Source organism: Thunnus maccoyii, chromosome 12, assembly GCF_910596095.1.
Source record: "Thunnus maccoyii chromosome 12, fThuMac1.1, whole genome shotgun sequence".
NCBI lineage: Eukaryota > Metazoa > Chordata > Actinopteri > Scombriformes > Scombridae > Thunnus > Thunnus maccoyii.
Genome location: NC_056544.1, coordinates 19,569,406 through 19,588,642, shown reverse-complemented (window position 1 = coordinate 19,588,642; position 19,237 = coordinate 19,569,406). Strand labels below are relative to the sequence as shown.

Genomic DNA, 19,237 nt, shown 5'->3' with positions numbered 1-19,237 from the left:
ACTCTCTCTGTTATTGACTGGGACGGCTTGCAAAAGATGCGTCACGGTCCAATTCCTGTCAAACTCTGGTTTGGTTCGTTTATGGTGTGAAAGCAAAGCAGACCGACCACAGGATGTTGTGATAGCAGACAATGTTTTTAGAATGAATACAAAAGCAAAACTGCTATTAAATTCATCTCCTGATTGTGGCCTGTCGAGGAGTGATCTCCTGATCATTTGGTAACCATGGTAACGTCTGAAAGTAAAAAGGATTGAAAGAGGTATGATGTACTGTACCTGCATCCTACTCAATGTGTTTTAGAAGATCCACATCAAAAATTTCGTGAAACATAGTGACAACACAGTAATTATCCACCCTGTAATATTAGAGTACAAGATGCCTCTGATTCACAACCCTATCGCCAGACAAAAACATCAATATTGGACAGATTATATCAAATAACTATGTTTTTTTTACATCAAATACGTTTTTTCAAATTCTCACTTTCTACAATACCTGCAGATGGCTGCTATGGTATGGTCAGGGTTGGGGAAAGGACAAATACACTATGGTTACAATATAGGTTAGGTAGAGATACTTGATTGCAGTTAGAAAAAGATTAATTTTAGTATAAAGGACAGGACATGAACTGTGGTCTCCTGCATGCTCTGCCTTGCTACATAATGTGTTTGCTACTTTCTGCATTTGCACTGACATCGCATATAGATCACAATCTGTTTGCAGTTTCAACTAGAATAGTCATAATCAATCATTTCTATGTATTCTCTTTGTGAAGTTAAATAAACACAAAAGGTGCAGAAAGTGCTGCATGACTTACTGCAAATATAGTTTGTTTGTTAGTGAAACCACAAAAGAGACCAGAAATAAAAGGTATATTTTGTTCCTCGTTCTGAAGCAAATTAACTAAACTACTGTTGTCAAAGCGACCCAGCATTGCCTCTGTTACATGTATTACTTCTTGTCTTTCAAGTCACAACACTTACTGTAGGAAAGCACATGAATATAATCTGACTTGTTTCTCTACACAACAAATATAATTTCCTGGTAAGATATCACTACAAACAAATTTCCACAAATCATTCGTCTTCATACATTTTTGTTCAGTTTCCTTGTGTGCAATTTTACATATTACTGAAATACCTTTTTAGAATAACACTCACCTGTTCGCCAACAATTGACAAAAAGTAATTACATATGGATGCAGAAAAGTATAAAAGCTGTTGTCCAACTGCAAGGTATGGTTACTTTTGACACCTCATTATCTTATTGCTGAACCTGAATTTCTGAACGCCGTGTTTTGATCTTCACTGACTAAGCTAACATGGAGCATTGCTCTAAACCTAAGCAGTCCTATTTAAACCCTCTATTAAAAAGGTCAAAACACAACCACACTGCTCACTGAGCATTGGAAAGGTGAAGGTGTCAGGAGAAGAAGAGGGTCTGGGCCCCACTGGATTCAACATGACTTTAAAAGAGGTTTTAACAGTATTTTCACATATTGCCAGAGGGCAGGGTGAAATGGTTCAGGGTTCCCGACAATTTCCCCCACAGGGGACACATGTGTTAAGTTCAGGGTTACAAGGGACATGTCATTCCATTCAAATTACTCTCTGGCTATGAATTAAACAAGACTACACCTCTCTGCTCTAGAGGTGGAAAAGTGGTCTGAAAAATGTGCAAATGTACTGTATGTGTAAGTGTCTTCCATGTCGATGAACTGTATGTGCATGCAATGTGTGCTGGAATGTGTGTATATGCAAGTTAATTGAAAAATGTAATGAATAGTTACTTGAACATTTCTAATTACACAACAGCAGAATTAATTAGCCACATTATTCTGTTAGTCAAAATTACCTTAAAGTTGCCAAAGTCTAACATGTAGAAAACAAGACTTTGTGGTTCAACAAGCAGCCAGTCTACAGTTTGGAAGTATTTACTGACCATCAGCAGCTAGCTTAACATTAGCCCTGGTGACTGAACACAGCCTGGCAGAGGAAAACTGTGGGATTAAAGTAAAAACGGGTGATTCCTGAATGTAGGCTTGCCAATAGTTAGCTAGCCAGCTAACAGGAAACAACAGACAAAGAACAATCTGGAAGTTACTGGAAGACGTATTCCTCTTCTTTTTGGCTACTGCCTCCCCCTCACCTCTAGCCTTTACACCAAGCTAACAAGTCACGGTCAAACTCTTCACTGAACACACAGCAAGAAAACTGATAATCAATCCTTCCACCCAACTCCTGGGATTGACAGCAAACAAGCAGAGCCCCTAAAATGTCAAAGTAGCAGAGTAGTAACTTACTGAATTTCAAATTGTAATTTCTACTCATCACTGAGGACAACAAACACATTACTGCAAAGCATTCAAAATGTGCCATTGTTAACATGTATTGTTTACGTTAGTTTATAGTATGCACTATAGCCTCCAATGATTATTCGAGTGACAGAAAATTGTCAACTATTTTGATAATCAATTAATCGTTTTGAGCCATTTCTTAAGATAAAAGGTTCAAATTTGCTGATCCCAGATTCTAAAATGTCAATATTTTCACATTTATTTAATTTTTATATGATAGTGAACTAATATCCTCTATTTGAGGATAAGGGTTGAACACTTAATAGACCAGATGACTAATTGACTAATCGAGAAAATAATTCATAAATATAATATTATGTTTATCAAGCTTCAGATCAAACAAACAGTGTCACTACACAGCACAGCAAGGGCAACATATTCAATGACTTGCTCAAATGTCATCTATGGTAGTAGCTACTTAGGACTCAAAGTTAACTGCCTTCACTAACTAATTTCCTAAGGAAACCCTGCTATGTATAACATAACTATCTGAAGAAGGTTTACATGCATTTTTGAATATTAATGAGAGTGACTACAAGAAAAGTTAAGAAGCTTTAGCTCCAACCCTGGCAGGTGTCACATGCTTTGGACAGTGACTGGATGATTGACAGCCAGACGAGATGAGATTTAGGGCTGGCTGATGCAGGAGCATCACTGAGCTACTCATCAGGATGTCAGTTTCGGGCCACTGCTTGTTCACAGTATCACATACATAAAGGACAGACGGCTCATTGTGGACTCCATCGGGGTAGACCTCCATCACAGTGCAGAAATTACAGCTTCTGGCTGGTCTACCCTTGAAGGAATTTTTTCTGTAGTTTTCTACTTATTTAAGAAGTAAATAGGTTGGGTGACGGCAGGCTATAAAATTCAAGTTTGCAAGGACAGCGAGGTGACAGAAGCTGAGGTACGGTAGGAGGAAGATGCCAAGAAAGAGAAAGTAATTTAAGAAGGAAGCTTTTGACTTCCGATGGCGATGGTGATACTCTTAAATAAACTTAAAACATTTTTTCCATTAATACTAAAGATAAGCAGGGCATCAAGACATCAAGATAAAACACAAGGAGAAGAAGTTAAGAGAAAATGAGGATGAAAAAGAAAAAAACTGTTACTCCTGAAGCAGTAGAGAACCTAATGATACTCATGAAAGGCTGCAATCCTGCATCTGTCCAGCATGTATAATGCACTGACCATTACCTGTGAAAGACTCCGGTTGCTAGGTGACTACAGTATGGCATGCCTGGAGATGATGCAGGTAGCAAAAAGAAAGAAAGGCTTACGGATAGTTACTGTGAAATAGCTCTGCTCTGATGCCTCATTTTGAAGTTTGAAAAAGTTTGATTATTGCAATGAGTTTAAAAAAAATGTATATTCAGTCATTGTGTTCATGTTCTGCGTCTGGCATGCTTGGTTTTGTACAACACAAGAAGACAGTTCATTCTCACTAATTGCATTTGATTGGGAAAACCCTGTAGAGCATCCAATTAAAACAAGGCCTAGAAAATAGCTTTTAACCTCCCACTGAGCTCTATGCGTGTGTGTGTGCACTCAAGCGTCCATATGTTGTGTGCGCGTGGGAAGAAGTGATTAATGGCAAGAATAAATAATAGTGTTCAAGCTTGAGGAGAATTCACACACACACACGCACACGGATGTCTGAGTGTAAAATGGCTGCCAGTAGAAAATTGCTTATTTAAAACCCGCAGATCAAAACCGAACACATTAGAGCTTGTGTCACCGTCGAGTGCAAACAAGATGCAACACCTGCTTTTAATTTCAGACAGGTCTCACTTCAGTTAACCCACGAAAAAACAGATGAACACACGCAAAACAGAATTAATATGTTTGCAGTAGGGCTATTTATTAATCTGTAGATTAGTCTCTTGATTAATCGGGGTAAAAAAATGTCAAAAAAATGCCCATCACAAGGTATGATGTTTTGTCTAAAACCCAAATATATCCAGTTTATAATCATATAAAACATAGAAAACAGAAAATTCTCACAACTGAGAAGTACGAACCAATGAATGATTCAAACAATTACTTTACTATCAAAATAGTTGCCAACTAATCAGCTCTAGTTTCATTCTAGATTTTTCCACTTTTATTGAGGAAAAAAAAAACATTTCAGTGACAAAGAAGATCGTTTGCCTCTGCAATACTTGTGAATGCCTAGGTTACATTTTTTAATTAAAGGCTGATTTGCATATCCCACACGCCAGCTCACAATACCACACGCACACACACACACACACACACACACACACACATGCAGCCAGGATATAAACTGTGGATGCTCGCCACTCATACAGGCAGCACCTGTCAGCTGGTGTTCTGGGACAGCCAAGGGCTTGTTTGTTTGTCCCCCCCAACCCACCCCCCCACCCCCACCCTCTCTCTCTCTCTCTCTCTCTCTCTCTCTCACTTTCCCAACCTCTCTCTTTCATGTGTGTGCACCTCTATCTCTTTTTTTTCCCTCTACACCCCCTCACCTCTCCACCTGCTGTTCCTTCCTTCACTCCATCCCGCCTCTCTGTCTGTCTCACTTCATACCAACCATCATACCACCATCCATAAGATCTCTCTCTCTCTCTCTCTCTCTCTCTCATGCTGCACCTGTGACTGAAAAACAGACTCGCTCAGTCTTTCTCTGCCTTCCTGCTCATTACAGCCCCCAGGCAGCCACTCCATCACAGAGAAAGGGGTGAGATAAGCTACAAGAGTACACCTGTGCCTGGTACGAATGCCAAATCCAGAGTCAGTGACAGCCAATTCCAGGCCAAATAATGGAATCAGCGAACCTCAGCTTCAGACAAATCAAGCTGACAGCTTTATCTCCCACTCCCAATTTCAAAGTATGTTACAAACCTCATTATGAAATGAGAAAAGCAATCGGTAAGTAAAAAAAAGAAAAAGAGAGAGAGAAATATTAACACTGCCACAATACAGCTCACGAGGGATTAAGTTTACAAAGCTCATTTACCGATGGAACAGGTGGGAGAAAATAAGAAACATATTTTCATTTCATCAGCAAAATGCTGCTGAGTGTTTTTTGACAAGAGAAATATAAATCAGCTTTATCACCAACAACATACACTACAGAATTAATATATGAATAACACATTTAATAAAACCATTTCTCAATCAATTATTGAAGGTATGAATGAATAAATTGTATAAATATAAATTCATAGAACATCAAATATACAAATCAAATCAGGTTTATTTGTAGAGAGTGATGAATTCTCATATGGTGGGGGTGCAATATGGGGTGTAGTTGGGAAATTGGTAATTACGCAGCAAAGCAAAGGTCGAAAGGTAAAGAAATTTCTAACAACGCCGTCACATACAACAGAGCTGTCAAACTATTATATAGATCATTTATTTATCCTGACAGACATTCATGTGTTGTAGCTGCACCATACAACTAAAAGATAATAAAAAACCTGTAATAAATTAAGGTAAAGAGAAAACTTTATCTAAGAAAACAAAAATTCGAGCTGCAACAACTAAAAGCGATGATGCTATTAGTGCAAAACTGACGATGCCAAATAGATGTGGATGTGCCTTTTAGGTAGAGTTTTTAGTATAAGTTCAATATATCCAAAAACAGAAAAAACAGAAGATAAATACATCAATCTTATACAGATTAACAAATAAATTAGTCAGTTTCTTTACAACATAAATTTATCTTCTTGTGATTAGGATCTTTTTGGTGAAAAATTGTATAAATATGCTTCTCATAGAAGTTGTAAAACAAATATATAGAAAGCAAATGTGCTGTTGCATAGTAACCATATTCCCATATCAAGTATTTCACAGCATGCTGCTTGACTTTCCTTGGCAGAGACACACTACTGCAACTGTAAAAGCAGCTTAGAAGTATTAAACATGCTTCCAAATATGAAAACTAATTACAAAGTCATTATGTATCCAGCAAAGTTCTGTTTTTTTTTTTTTTTTTGTCCTCATTGGTATCTGCAGTCAGGTCTATTTTAGCTTATGTAGAATAACGACAGCAGGAGTTAGTTCCTCCTTTCTGAACTCTATTATCTGTGAGTATTAATGACAGAGAGGAGAGCTGGAGAGAGAGAGAGAGAGAGAGAGAGAGAGGGTGTGTGTGTGTCCACTATGTAATTATAGATTTAGTAAACCCGAGGCTTAGTGTGACTCAATCAACCTCTGATTTGTTGGGTGGATGGATACTGATGATAATGAGGTGTGTTTTTCTTTTGTGTGTGTGTGTGTGTGTGTATTTAAGTGTTCATTCATGCGAGTGTGAGTTTTATGAGCGCACACCAGCGTTTGAGGGAAATGTACATACATATTATATATTGATCCACCCTCCTACCAAGGTATATATGTCCAGTGTATTTGCGTGTGTGTGTGTGGGTGTTACCACTGTGAGTTAATTAGAAAGGTTTTTGCTGATGAAGGCAATTCATATCAAGTCCAGACACTGTAAAGTCCTGCGGTGCATTTATAGTGATGATGGATAGACTTTTTTTTTTTATGAAAACACAAAGAGGATTATGGGATTTGTTTGGAAACTTGCATTTGTGAATGTGTGAAGTACCGTTTTCAAAAATGCAGAACATTATTTGATTTTATTCTTTTTATTCTTAACAGAAATCTTAACGTATGGTTTTCAACCACTGTGTGGGCTAAACATATCACTTTGGAAGAAAAACTGACAGCTATTTTTGTCATTTTAATCACAGTTTAGGATCAAAGTTTACACTTTATATGCAAAACTCCTGCAACCTACCTTTATATTGCACTACCTAAGTATCTTAACTAATGTAGTTATTCCAAAATCTGTGTTCTTTTAAGAGTTGAAAACACAAAAGAAATATTCTTAAAGCTTTGGTGTTTGGTGTGTGTTTTCAGCGATGTGCTTACGTGTCTGGCGGCATGAATCTCTGCTAATAGCTTCACCACGAATCTATAAGGCTGAAATACCACAGTGTAAATCGTTGACACTAAATCCATTTTATGTTGCAGGCTGACCCGGAAAAACAAAATTATGGCTACACTTGCTCTCCTGCTAATTGGAATAAGACTGGAGATGATGCATTTATTTACCAAATATAAAATAGTACCCTCTAGCTTCCAGCTCAGATCAAGGTCTCATCTCCTCTATTCATTACACTAATCGATGATGTGCAAATCCTTCTGGTTTGTGTTATTGGGCAGACATTATGTACAGGCCGTAAAAACAAATACAACAAGCCGACTGATAAAACAAATCAAGCAAACAGGTTATCAGAAAAGGTAATTAAGCGAGAAACAAAGTGGTTTAATTGGAAAAATCCTAACTGAAACTCAGTGTCCCAGATCAAAAATGTATATATGGCTTTGTAAGCTAAAATATCAGCTTACAGCGACGAATGGAAACATTCAAACAGTGATATCTGTTTATAATGACACTCTAGCCAAAACATATTGTACTCAAAACATGAGACACAACAGAAAACCCTCTTTGTTTCCATTTAGTGTCACTTTGTTCACTACAGTTTACCAGCAGCACTTGGAAATGGTGGAGGATGTGGGGGAGTGCGCTATGAGATTATTACTCACCCAGGCCAGGCGGATTCTCAGGGCACGGTGGCAGCGGCTTCGGGGAAGGCGTCTGGTTGGTCTCGGGCTGTGCACTCGGCACCAGCTGCTCGCCCGTGGCCATGTAGCTGGCTAATGTTGCATTGGGCCTGGAAAGGTTGTAATAGTAAAAATGATGTCCGCTCCCCGCTGCTCCGCTAACGTTATTCCTGGACCCGTTGCGCCCATTGTTGAAGCGGCTGAAGAGGTCGAAGCGCTGCGAGTAGACGTCGAAGTACAGGATCATCATGATGAGGAAGTGGAGCAAGCAGAGCAGCAGGACGCCTTTACAGATGCGCTCCAGAGTCCGGCCCAACATCAACCGGGTCATGGCCGAGGAAGGTGACCGGCCAGCGACGGCCAGCCACGACAAAGCTGGCGTGGCGCGGCTAAGGGCATGCACTCATCCCGACGGACATGTGGGGCAATATCCGCTGCTATTAGATCACTGATAAGGACATGTGGTTCGCTGATACCCGACTATCTGACTTCTGCAGGGGTCATGGGGTCATTGATGAGGACAGGGAGGCTACACCGTTAGCTAAAGTCTGAGCTGCCAGCTTGTTTCTGGTGTGTTCTGAGATTCCCAGCATGACAAAAGCACTAAAATGTTTTTCTCAGAATGGACTCCAGGAGCTCCTTGATCAAGAGACTAATGTACTTTAATGTAGATGTGGCAAATAAGAGCTAATGATAAGTTCAATGTAATCTAATACATAAGGCCCCGGTGTAGATAGAACTTTGCTGATATGGGCATGTGATCATATTCCAGTATCAGGTCGCAGCTGCAGTCATATATTATCCCAGTGTTAAAAACCAGTCCAACTTTCATGCAGTAAGTGATCCCAGTGGTGACAAACATTCATCTGTGTGTAGAGAACAGAGTCAGCTGACATTTCAGTCGAGATTACCTCTTCATGTGCAGAGCTCCTTGGTTGGGGATCTTCAAGATGCTGAAATCTCGGCCAGTAGTCTTAAACCAGGAATGGCTGAGGCACCTGAAGGAAAATTAAAAGCAAAGATAGGTGGAACAGACATAAAATGTATTAGAATGAAAATAAATCAATATTAAATACAACTTAATTACACTAATGCTTAACTATAAGGGCGCTTGTTTGCAGTTAAACAGTGTAAATGTTTTGACTGCTTACTTAAACTAATGCAAGCGAAGTATCATTAATTACAAGACGTGCATTTTCACTCAACACAGTCTCTTATTGCATTCTTTGCTGTGTAAAATCAAACCGAACAGGATCGATCTTCCTCTGGCATTTTAAGAGTATACAATGACCTTGTTCTCATTCGACGTGCCTGGTTGAATAGCATTGAAATAAATTTAGAAGTTCACTCTCAGCAGAAGAAGCAGCACACATGAGAATTTGACAGAAACAGAATCAACAACAAAAACATCTATAGACGCAAACGAGGAGCCTTGACTGGGGCTGTTCAGCTGAACTGACATGCCAAGTCAATTTTCCAGTCAAGTGGTTTAAAAAGCATTTATGATAGAATGAGATGGCAAGTGGGAATACACAATGCGGTGAACATACAAGCATAGGAGAGAAAGAGGGGGGCTCTTAGAGCTTTCCCACAGGCAGTGCTTACTGTAGATTTATGACTTTTCCAATCAATGTGAGAAAAGAAGATGAGGTTGAAGAAGACCCTGAACAACACCAGGACCAACAGAATCAGAAAGAAAGAGAGAGGGAGTGATACCGGCAATGTTGAAATACTAATGCATGTGTCAGTTTCGATTTTCTCCAGTGGTACTTACTGTAATATCACTCAGGGAAAATGCTTCAAATTTGGCAAATGCTACATTTTTGCCCTTCAGAAATATTTATAAGCCTGGAAAATGATATTCCTGTCGTATCATTTAGGATGAAAGAGACATAGTCTTTAACTTAAGCCTGTTTACTTTCATGTCATTTAATGTTTCATTCCATTTCTGGTCACTTTTGTTTATGCTTATCCAATATTTGGACTGCATACTGAAAACTGTAAAGTACCGAAAGCTAATATTGAATGTGTGGTCAGATTTGCGACTAAGTTATTGATTTTTTGATTAAATACTTTGTGATTTGAATAAAAATCATTATATTTAGACACATTTTCCATCAATACTTGTACAACTTGTACGATTGTGTTTAAACAACATAAACATTTGAGAAGAATACGCAGGTATCAGGTGCCATTTTTGAATGATGCCCAGGTACAACTCATTTAGGCAAAATGCAGGATGAACTGGCATCTGTGCTGTAATAGTTAAGTAAGTTTCTATGTTACTTCTTGAGACAATTTGATGCAATAAATTGAAACTTATGTTGAGGTAACTGAGCTGATGACGGCTGCCTGTCTCTTGCTTCTTACAGTGTCTGTCTTTTGTCCGTGGGCAGCAAAGTCAAGACTGCCAAGACTGAGCCTCGAGGGGTGTGTGTGCTTGTGTGTGTGTGTGTGTGCTAGTTAACAAGATGGATTTCTGCTGACCGAAGGACCTGGACAACGCACGCCAGTCACACAGTAATGCATGCGCAGGTCAGGATTTATTTCCCAGCTGTGCTGCTCTTCAGCGACTGAACAGGCTGGCGTGTAATGTATTAAGGGGGAATTTTTCAAACATGCAGACAAGCAGTCAGACAGACAGAAGAGTTGTGCCCCATTTTCCTGCTTCAACAGTGAAGCTTAGGGGCAAGCGGGCTGCTGTCAGCATCCAACAGGTGTTCAACTGAATGTGTAGTGTGTCACTGATGAAAATCTCCAGCAGAAAAACAGGGGAAACAAATCCACTGACAGGATCGAAAGCCTGTTTTGCCCCAGATGACCAGCTGTGTAGGACTTATAAAAGATCAATGTAGATAAAACACACATCAATGATTTTTCTCTTATGTGGGCTACAAATAAGAAGCCCACAGCTGTCTGAAACCTCTGCCTCTTCATTTGCGGACATCTCGCTCAACTGACTTTTCTCAAGACAACAAGTATTATCTTGGGATTTTAGTTTTTTCATCTTGAAAAAGGTCAGCGGGCCGAAACAAAAGACAGTAAAAAGGTTGTAGAGGGAATCTCTGCCTTTCACTTGCTCTCTTGTTTCTGTCTCCCTTTTTCTCTCTTTCTCTCTTCAGGACATCTCACAGGGATCGTACACAAGGCGGTGCAGTGTTCACTTTCAACTTAATATGTTAATGTCATCTACTGTAGGGAGAGACAACAAAGCCATGGATGAGTCTATGAAGTCTTTGAAGCTTCCAAGTGAGAAAAAGAAGGAGAGAAAGACCATGAGAGAGAAAACAGAAGTAACAAAGATGGCCACGCTGACAGAAAGACAGAGACTCTTTCTGTAACCAGTTATTCAAGGATCCCTGTAACTTCCTTTTTAACAACAGCAATAACTTTCATAACAGTCCAAAATCATATAATCTCTGCCTGGGAACCCATGGAGAAATGCTGTGAAAATATGTGAAGTGGAATATAATTGCTTGTTTCCATCTCCATTTCAAGGCTGAGGGTTAATGAGAAGACTGGACACCTCGGATGTTTTAAGGAAGACTATCATCATCACTAAGCATGTCATTGCCAACCAGAGAAGGTGAGGTGATGAGTCAGTCAAAGAGATGGGAAGATCATAAAAACAACAATGAAGAGGTGAATGAATGTGGCTAAAGAAGAAGAGAGGTGTCACATGAAGATGATGTTACCAGTGAAGCATCAGGACAAATCAGGGTCAAAATACGTCTCACATAATGTCTCCTAGTTTCATCAAATTTAGACCACAGGTACGGCCCAATGTGGCCAATCTGTGTAATTTGTAAGGATTTGTGTAGCACATTTCAGTGTTTTCCCTACCACAGAGATTAGTGGGCCCACTAATCTCTGTGTGAAGCTGTTACAGGAAGTGCAGCTTTAGTCACAGAGGTTAACAACCGTGCTAACTCATTGTTCAACTGGGTTGTGGATTAATTATAATACTGCGAGGGAGAATTTGTGTAAGAGTGTGTAGTGAACTACTTTTTACTTTTTTTCCAACACCACAGGTATCCAAACCATTTGAAAATTTGGCATATGCAGGGAACTTGTTATGAAAATTAATTAAAAACTATTTGTCCAAATGAGTTTCTAACACTCATTCAGTTTCAGGAATTCAGTTCAATGATAACCAGTGTCTCTTTCTGTCTGACTAATGGCTCAAAAGCCGAAGACATTCAAGCAGCAAATCCTTACCTTTGAGTAGCTGGAACCTACAAATGTTTAGCATTTTGCTTGAAAAATGATTGAAACAATTAATCAATTACTAAAATAGTTGCAGACTAATTTTCTGTTGATCAACTAATTAATGAATTTGACTTATTCAAAATTGGAATATCAAAAAAAAAAAAAAAAATCACAAAATTACAAAATTTGTCTGTTTATTCTATTATTTTGTCTTTGAAAATTCCCCTTTGTTTCAAGCTTATTACATATCCACCTACTGTAGTAGTTGTTCCTGTCTTGAATTCTATATATCTACATCTTGCTTTTCAGAAATAATGCAAAGACCATAAGTGAATTCTCCTCTTCCACATAATAGACCATGTAATGTCTCCCTGAGGATGCTGGCGTCCTCGGAGAGACATTGCATTCTAAAAGACATTACTGTCTTTCAGAGGCTGTAGCGGGATCAGTTTACAGTGAAGATACTGGTACCATATGAAACTAGACAACTAAAGGTATCCATTAGTACCAACCACGTCATGCTAGATTGTCGGGAAGGGGGCTAAATACTGCTCCAAAGTTAGGCTAAATTTTGGTGAGGGAAAAACTGGCATGGCCATTTTCAAAGGGGTCCCTTGACCTCTGAAAATGGGTTCTATGGGTACCCACGAGTCTCCCACAAGTCTCCCCTTTACAGACATGCTCACTTTATGCTAATCCCATGCAGTTTTGCATGCAGTATAAATGTGTTTTTTCACCTATTCTTAAAATTGTGTATTTAAATATTTCTGCATACTGGGGTCCCTAAACGGTCTTGGAATTGTATAAGTTGTTTTTGACTGGAAAGCTGAGGCTCTCGTGGATTCAATGAGCCAAATTGTATTCAGGTGTGATGATGTTAGTCCCCATAGTAGCCATTTCATTGTAGTGAGACCATTTTTGAAACTGGACCTCACTGTATAAAATGACCTTTTGTGACCTCTAGGATTATCACAGCCTCATGAAACTTTACAACCACAAACTAGAGACCTTTGGCATTCAGAGAATATATGGCTTTCCCAAGTATATTGACAATAAGGGGGTTTCTGAGCAATTTCCAAAACAGAAGTGCTCAGAATTTTTGATACCACAGCATGATTTTTTCTATGATGTTCCTCGAGGTCTTGGTGTCTTAATATGGTATTTTAGAGGGATTTTTGACCATTTTTATCAACTCTAAAGCAGTCAAAAATGGTTAAATTTTCACCAAATCTGTGTAACAAATGGTATCAACTCAAAAATTGCTGCAACAATTTATGAGACATAATTGAGCATGTGAATGGCCATCATATACTTCCATTATAAAGTTCTGAGCCCTTATACACTCTAAACTTTCAACATTTGAATAGGCGCCTAACCAAAACACGTTTGTTACAGATTTGTTACTGGAAAACTTGACACACAGTGATGAGCTGCATCTCAAATTAATCTCCAAGTTCCAAGCTTTCAGATGATCAATACCATTTCTATCTGGCATGTACTCCTGCTATCTCCCCCTTAAGATCCCCTGTCCCCCCCAAAAATGGGTCTATGGTAGGGGCGCGGGAGTTTGAGATGTTAACTGATTAGCTGAAACATCAAATCAATAAAGTTATTTACCCAATAAAAATACCAACCAATTGCTGATTCCAGCATCTCAAAAATGAGTGTTTGCTTCTTTTATCTATTTGATATCATAGCAAACTGAATACCTCTGGGTTTTGGGACTAAATAAGAAATTTCAAGAGATCACTCAGGGCTCTGGAGAGTAAGATGGGTGTTTGATGAGTTTTCAGTGCCGAAAAGAAAGCAGCATGCTTGCCTTACATGCTGATGTTGGCTATTTTGAATTTGATAACCCAAACCCCAGTTCTCACATAGAACTCTGACTCTACACTGTACAGTACATCTCGAGATGGGATATTTTGGCTTTTTGGTAAGTTTTAAGATGTACCAAAGAAAAAAGAAAAAAAGAAAATGCCAGCCCAGAGTTTCGAGCACTACTTCAACCAGAATTTGCAAAACTTAAGCTTTTAACAGAATATTAAAATATGAGATCAGCCGACCTTAAAAAAAGATGAAGTGTAAGAAGGAAACAGTGGGAAAGAGACTGACAGAGAAAAACATGAAACTAAACACACTGTCATTTCCGTTTCATTTTCGCAAAGGTAAGGTGAATATGTTTTAATGTTGGTGTCACCTTCTTATTTGCTTTAGTTGTTTTGATCATCTTATTCCTCAGTTCTTGACAGACTACTAGCTAAATGAGCTCTTTGAACTTGCTTTCTAAATATGAACAGGTGATTTTGTGCAATATTCTCAGATGCAGCTTTCCACTGGTACATTGCTGCGATGAAATTGTACATAAACATTAACAGTCAGAGGGGAAATGCCTTGACAAATGCATCTGTAAAGAGTGTCTGAGGGACACATTAAGAAACAGTATGTTAGGGAATTATAAGTCACTTGCAGGATGAAGTAGACTGTTACTTTTAGGGCAAACAAAGGGCATACAAAAGAAAAAACTACATCTTTGACTCACAATCTGCATTCACCTTGTCATTTATTGGGTTGAAATGTTGTTATAGACAATTATGAACATGGATATTAAAGTCTTACTGAAATCAAAATTGTTTTTTTGCTAAGAAATGAGTACTATGCTATATATACAGTATATATCCTATACTATAGTTTGTTTTGAATTGCATACTTATTTGGTCAAAATTGTGATTACCAAAAGAAGAATGTTTCATTTATTTTTCTGCAGTGATAGCACCCTCTACATTGTTGTTCTCTGGGGGGTTGGATATTTTTGTTCTGATTATGTTGGTGCTGGTAATTCCATATTCCATTGGTCCAATATCTGAGTTGGCGGGCACTAAAACTATCTCAATACACTTTTCTCAATACAGAGTAGGCCAAGTTCAGACTTGGTTACTAAGGAGGTCGAACTTGGCAAGTTCAACTTGGGAGTCCAAACTGCCGAGAACAGCTGCTAGTAGCACGAAATGCATTCTGGGATACTCATCTATCCCGAGTCCACACAAGTCAGCTCCCAAAATACCCTCGGGCGGAGCAAGAACACTTCCGGTCATTTGGACTGTACTTGGCTAGATTCAGAGTTTGGATTGGAACAGTAGCCTAACTGAGCTCTGACTGATGAGGTTTGACAAGTCAGCAAGTACAGACAAGAACGCAGAGAGCAGAGAGAAAGGCCTCAAATTATATCATTTCAATTCCAACAGTAAGTAAGTAAGTAAAACTTTAATTAAATAGCACCTTTTTTAACACAGGTTACAAAGTGCTTTACAGTGACATTGGGACACAAAGAAAATAGGACACAAAAACCATGCAAGACACATTCAAGAACACATACAGACATCCCACACATACAAACACAGCAAGCATACAGTCATCACCCAAAGCACACATTTGAATTTATGAAATGTTATAAGAAAGCTATTCTAAAAAAGTAGGTTTTTAGGTGTTTTTTGAAACAGTCGACAGATTCAGCTGATCTGTTGGAAGTGGGGAGATTGTTCCAAAGTCTGGGTGCCAGGGCAACAAAAGCACAGTCGCCTTTGGTTTTTAGTTTGGCACGTGGTATGGCCAACAGGTTTTGGTTGGAAGACCTAAGTGACCGCATGGTAGTATACAGGCTTAGTAGCTCAGATATATATGCAGGAGCTAAACCGAGTAAGGCCTTATAAGTAATTAAGAGAATCTTGAAATCAATCCTGAACTTCACTGGCAGCCAATGCAATGAGGCTAAAACAGGAGTGATGTGGGATCTGCGGCCAGTCCTAGTTAATAGCCTGGCTGCTGCATTTTGTACAAGCTGTAGACGTGACAGGTCAGCTTGTCTAAGGCAAGTGAAAAGGGAGTTACAGTAATTGAGATGGGAAAAAATGAAGGCATGAATGATATGCTCTAGGTCAGAGGCTGACAGTAATGGTCTGATTTTTGCAACGTTCCTAAGTTGAAAAAGGCAGGATTGATCCATTTTATTGACATGGTGTTCAAATTTCAATTTAGGGTCAAATATAACGCCAAGATTCCTGGCGTTAGTTTTGACATGGGGGACGAGTGGGCCAATATGCTGAATGATGCCTTTAGCAGTATTTTCGGGGCCAAAAGTGAGAAGCTCAGTTTTGTCAGAATTTAACTGAAGAAAGTTGACAGGCATCTAGTCCTTTATTGCAGCTAAACAGCTGTGGAGTTTGTTTAGGTTGCTAAAATCATCTGGTTTTACAGAAAAATATAGCCGAGTGTCATCTGCATAGCAATGATAGGATATACAACCAAAGCGACTGATTATCTGGCCCAAGGGCAGCATATACAAAGAGAAAAGAATTGGACCAAGTATTGACCCCTGGGGCACCCCATATAGCAGCAGAGTGGATGAGGACACATAGTTACCCATAGAAACAGAAAAACTTCCAAAAGAGCTTTGCAGCCGAAAGAGCTTTCCTCCATCAGTGGTTTTAGCACTCCGTACATTACTCAATGACCTCGTTGAGAAGTGGGAAAAAGATGACTTATGTCAAAGTCCTTTATTTTAACAAAGTTAAATGTTTTTGTTGTGCACACAGAAAAAACTACAAGCGTGGCAGCGCAAGTACTTAAGTCAAAGTAACTTGGTTTTGTCCATATGTATGAAACTCCCTAACGCTTTCTTCTGAAGTCATTTTTCAACTTTCTAGTTGTAATTGCTGCTGTTTAAAGACCTCTATATTGTTTGCTCCTCTCTGTCCTGCTTTTATTTCAGACATGTCTGAACTAGCCACGACCCCTCCACTAGTGCTCTCTGTTGAGCCGTGACGTTTAGCTCGCATCTAGGACTGACTGTATGGGAAACAATGTTCATTAAAGGCCACTAAAAAACATAAATATTGAATAAACAATGATATTAGATTGTTTTTCAGAAAACCCCCATCCTTATCTAAACATATCAAGCGAACCACAATGAACTGTTGAGAAGGATTCTATTCTAGGGCTGGATTTTTAGTTATTAGCATTGTTACAAATGTTAATGGGATTTTTAATGAGATTTTCCTACTTCTGGAGCAGAATCTGGAAGTTCTAGTTTGACTTAGGCTCTCCATCACCACGGTGCACCACAGTACGTCTCCTAGCAACACTGGGTCTCTGATGTCAGTCAACTGCTGTCATGGGAAAAATATGGCCAGAGGCTTAATCCATGCAACCCTGTTTCCACGAATATGTCCACAATTGGATTTATCCTCTTGAAAAATATGCACAATAGCTGCATTATTATCACTGTTGATATTGTACAAAAAGAAGGGAGAATTCAAATTTCAGTTTTATTTTAATATTTAATGTGTGATCGCCTAAAACGAGAGACCAAAGCACCGAGCTTTGAACCTCAATCATCAAGATTGAGCCAGTCTAAAGCCAGTCTAAAGCCAGAGTGGCTGTTCTTGATATGCAAAAGAGCATCTTTTATCACAGTCCACATTAGTAATATGTTAATTTAAGAATAAAGATGCCCTCCTGAGTGTTTAACTTTTTTTTTTCTTTACCAAAGTTCATCCTTTAAGGTACAGCTCTGAAATTTACATTTTAATAACTCTGCAGGGCTTAGTCGTAGTACTGTGGTTTCTGGCTTTTCTAGAGAGTTGTTCGTGTACACAATTACAGATGTGACGCTCACAGACCTGAATAATGCCATACTGTATATGAATTTGTGAACTAAGTGGAATGTTATGTCGCTTTAGCACGGAAATGCTGCAGAGAATACACATGAAGATGGATGTAAGATAAAAAAGAAAGTGCTAACACATGTACATGACTCGATGATGGTGTGTGTGTGTGTTCAAACCAATCTGTCACAAAGTGCAGTCAGTCAAGTCAAAGCATTAAGTCTTCTAAGTATTCTGTGTGGTTACATGAACATCTACAGGCTAAAGAAAATCTTTAAGGTGCTGCACTTGTTTAATAATTTCTGTCTTGTCACATAAATGTAATGGATGCCTCACTTTCAGACTTAACACGCTCACATACGTATCAAAAAGTATATTCAGATCAAGTGCCAACTAAAGCTAGCAGAATGTCTACAACATCTGTATCTTAAAATTTTAATTGGTTGCCAGACGGGTGGCCAGACTGGTAATTTGTGAGGGTACATAATTCATTGAGTCTAGGCCAAGCATATGCTGGAAGGAGCCCACTGAACTGTGGGCTTTCATTCGAAGGGACAACTCAAAACAAAACGTCACCTTTTACGTCACAATGCTGGGCAAATCAACAATATCTGTCACATATTGTCAAATTAATGATTTCATACAAGTTTTGAGTTGGAAATTATGATGTCTACAATCATTCCTTGAAGGCAAAAATTTCAGCAGTCATTTTGGTGTTGATAGAAGTTTATAGCTTTAAGTGTAAAACTGCTCTGGAGGCCTTTCGTCCTCCGCTGTTAAACACTGGGCAGCTCTACTGGAACATATGTGGGTTGGGTTCAGCTTCAGCTACAATCTATGCAGGACCAAAGGGTCAAAAACAAGCCAGGGGAATTTTAACCAGTAACCTTTTAATCACCAGTTCCCAAGTTTAGTCCAGTCAGTCTGCAGCACAGCTCAGATTCAGTAAATGTCAGTGTACAAGGTTGAGGAATTTCTTGAGTGTAAATGGAAACATTTCTAAATTCTTCCTTCCACTCATACTGTAGTTTTCGTTGTTGCTCTCCACAGATTGCTTTCGCTGTGCAGTGCCACTTCACTTCTCATTACTACCAAGAAACCTGATTTTTCAGATATTCCAAAATGCTGCCATGCTTTACATTCTCCACAAAGACAGGAACAAAAATGAATCACCAGAATGCATTTTCAAACATCAATTATTTCAATAAGAGATGTGCAGCTTTTTTGTATTCTAAATGTGGTTGGACTTCCAGGCATTAACAATAAACAATATGTGTAAAGCAGCCACTGTTGATGTATTCTGAGACTAAAGAACATCATGTATGTTTTTTAATCTAAATGTAAATGTTATTATCAAGAAGAAAAGTCCAAAAGTACTGAAATTTCTGACTACAATATAGCAGATGTATAGAA

The 19,237-nt window shown here is 38.8% G+C and overlaps 1 protein-coding gene across 1 annotated transcript in view; it reads right to left on the bottom strand.

Annotated features, from left to right (window-relative positions):
* b4galt2 (UDP-Gal:betaGlcNAc beta 1,4- galactosyltransferase, polypeptide 2) overlaps window positions 1-19,237 on the bottom strand; it is a 190,929-nt gene that overhangs the window by 156,262 nt on the left and 15,430 nt on the right. The window contains exon 2 of the mRNA XM_042429158.1: window positions 7,938-8,953. Coding sequence (XP_042285092.1) covers window positions 7,938-8,286 — 349 coding nt within the window. The 5' untranslated portion in view covers window positions 8,287-8,953. The remainder of the gene's footprint in view (window positions 1-7,937; window positions 8,954-19,237) is intronic.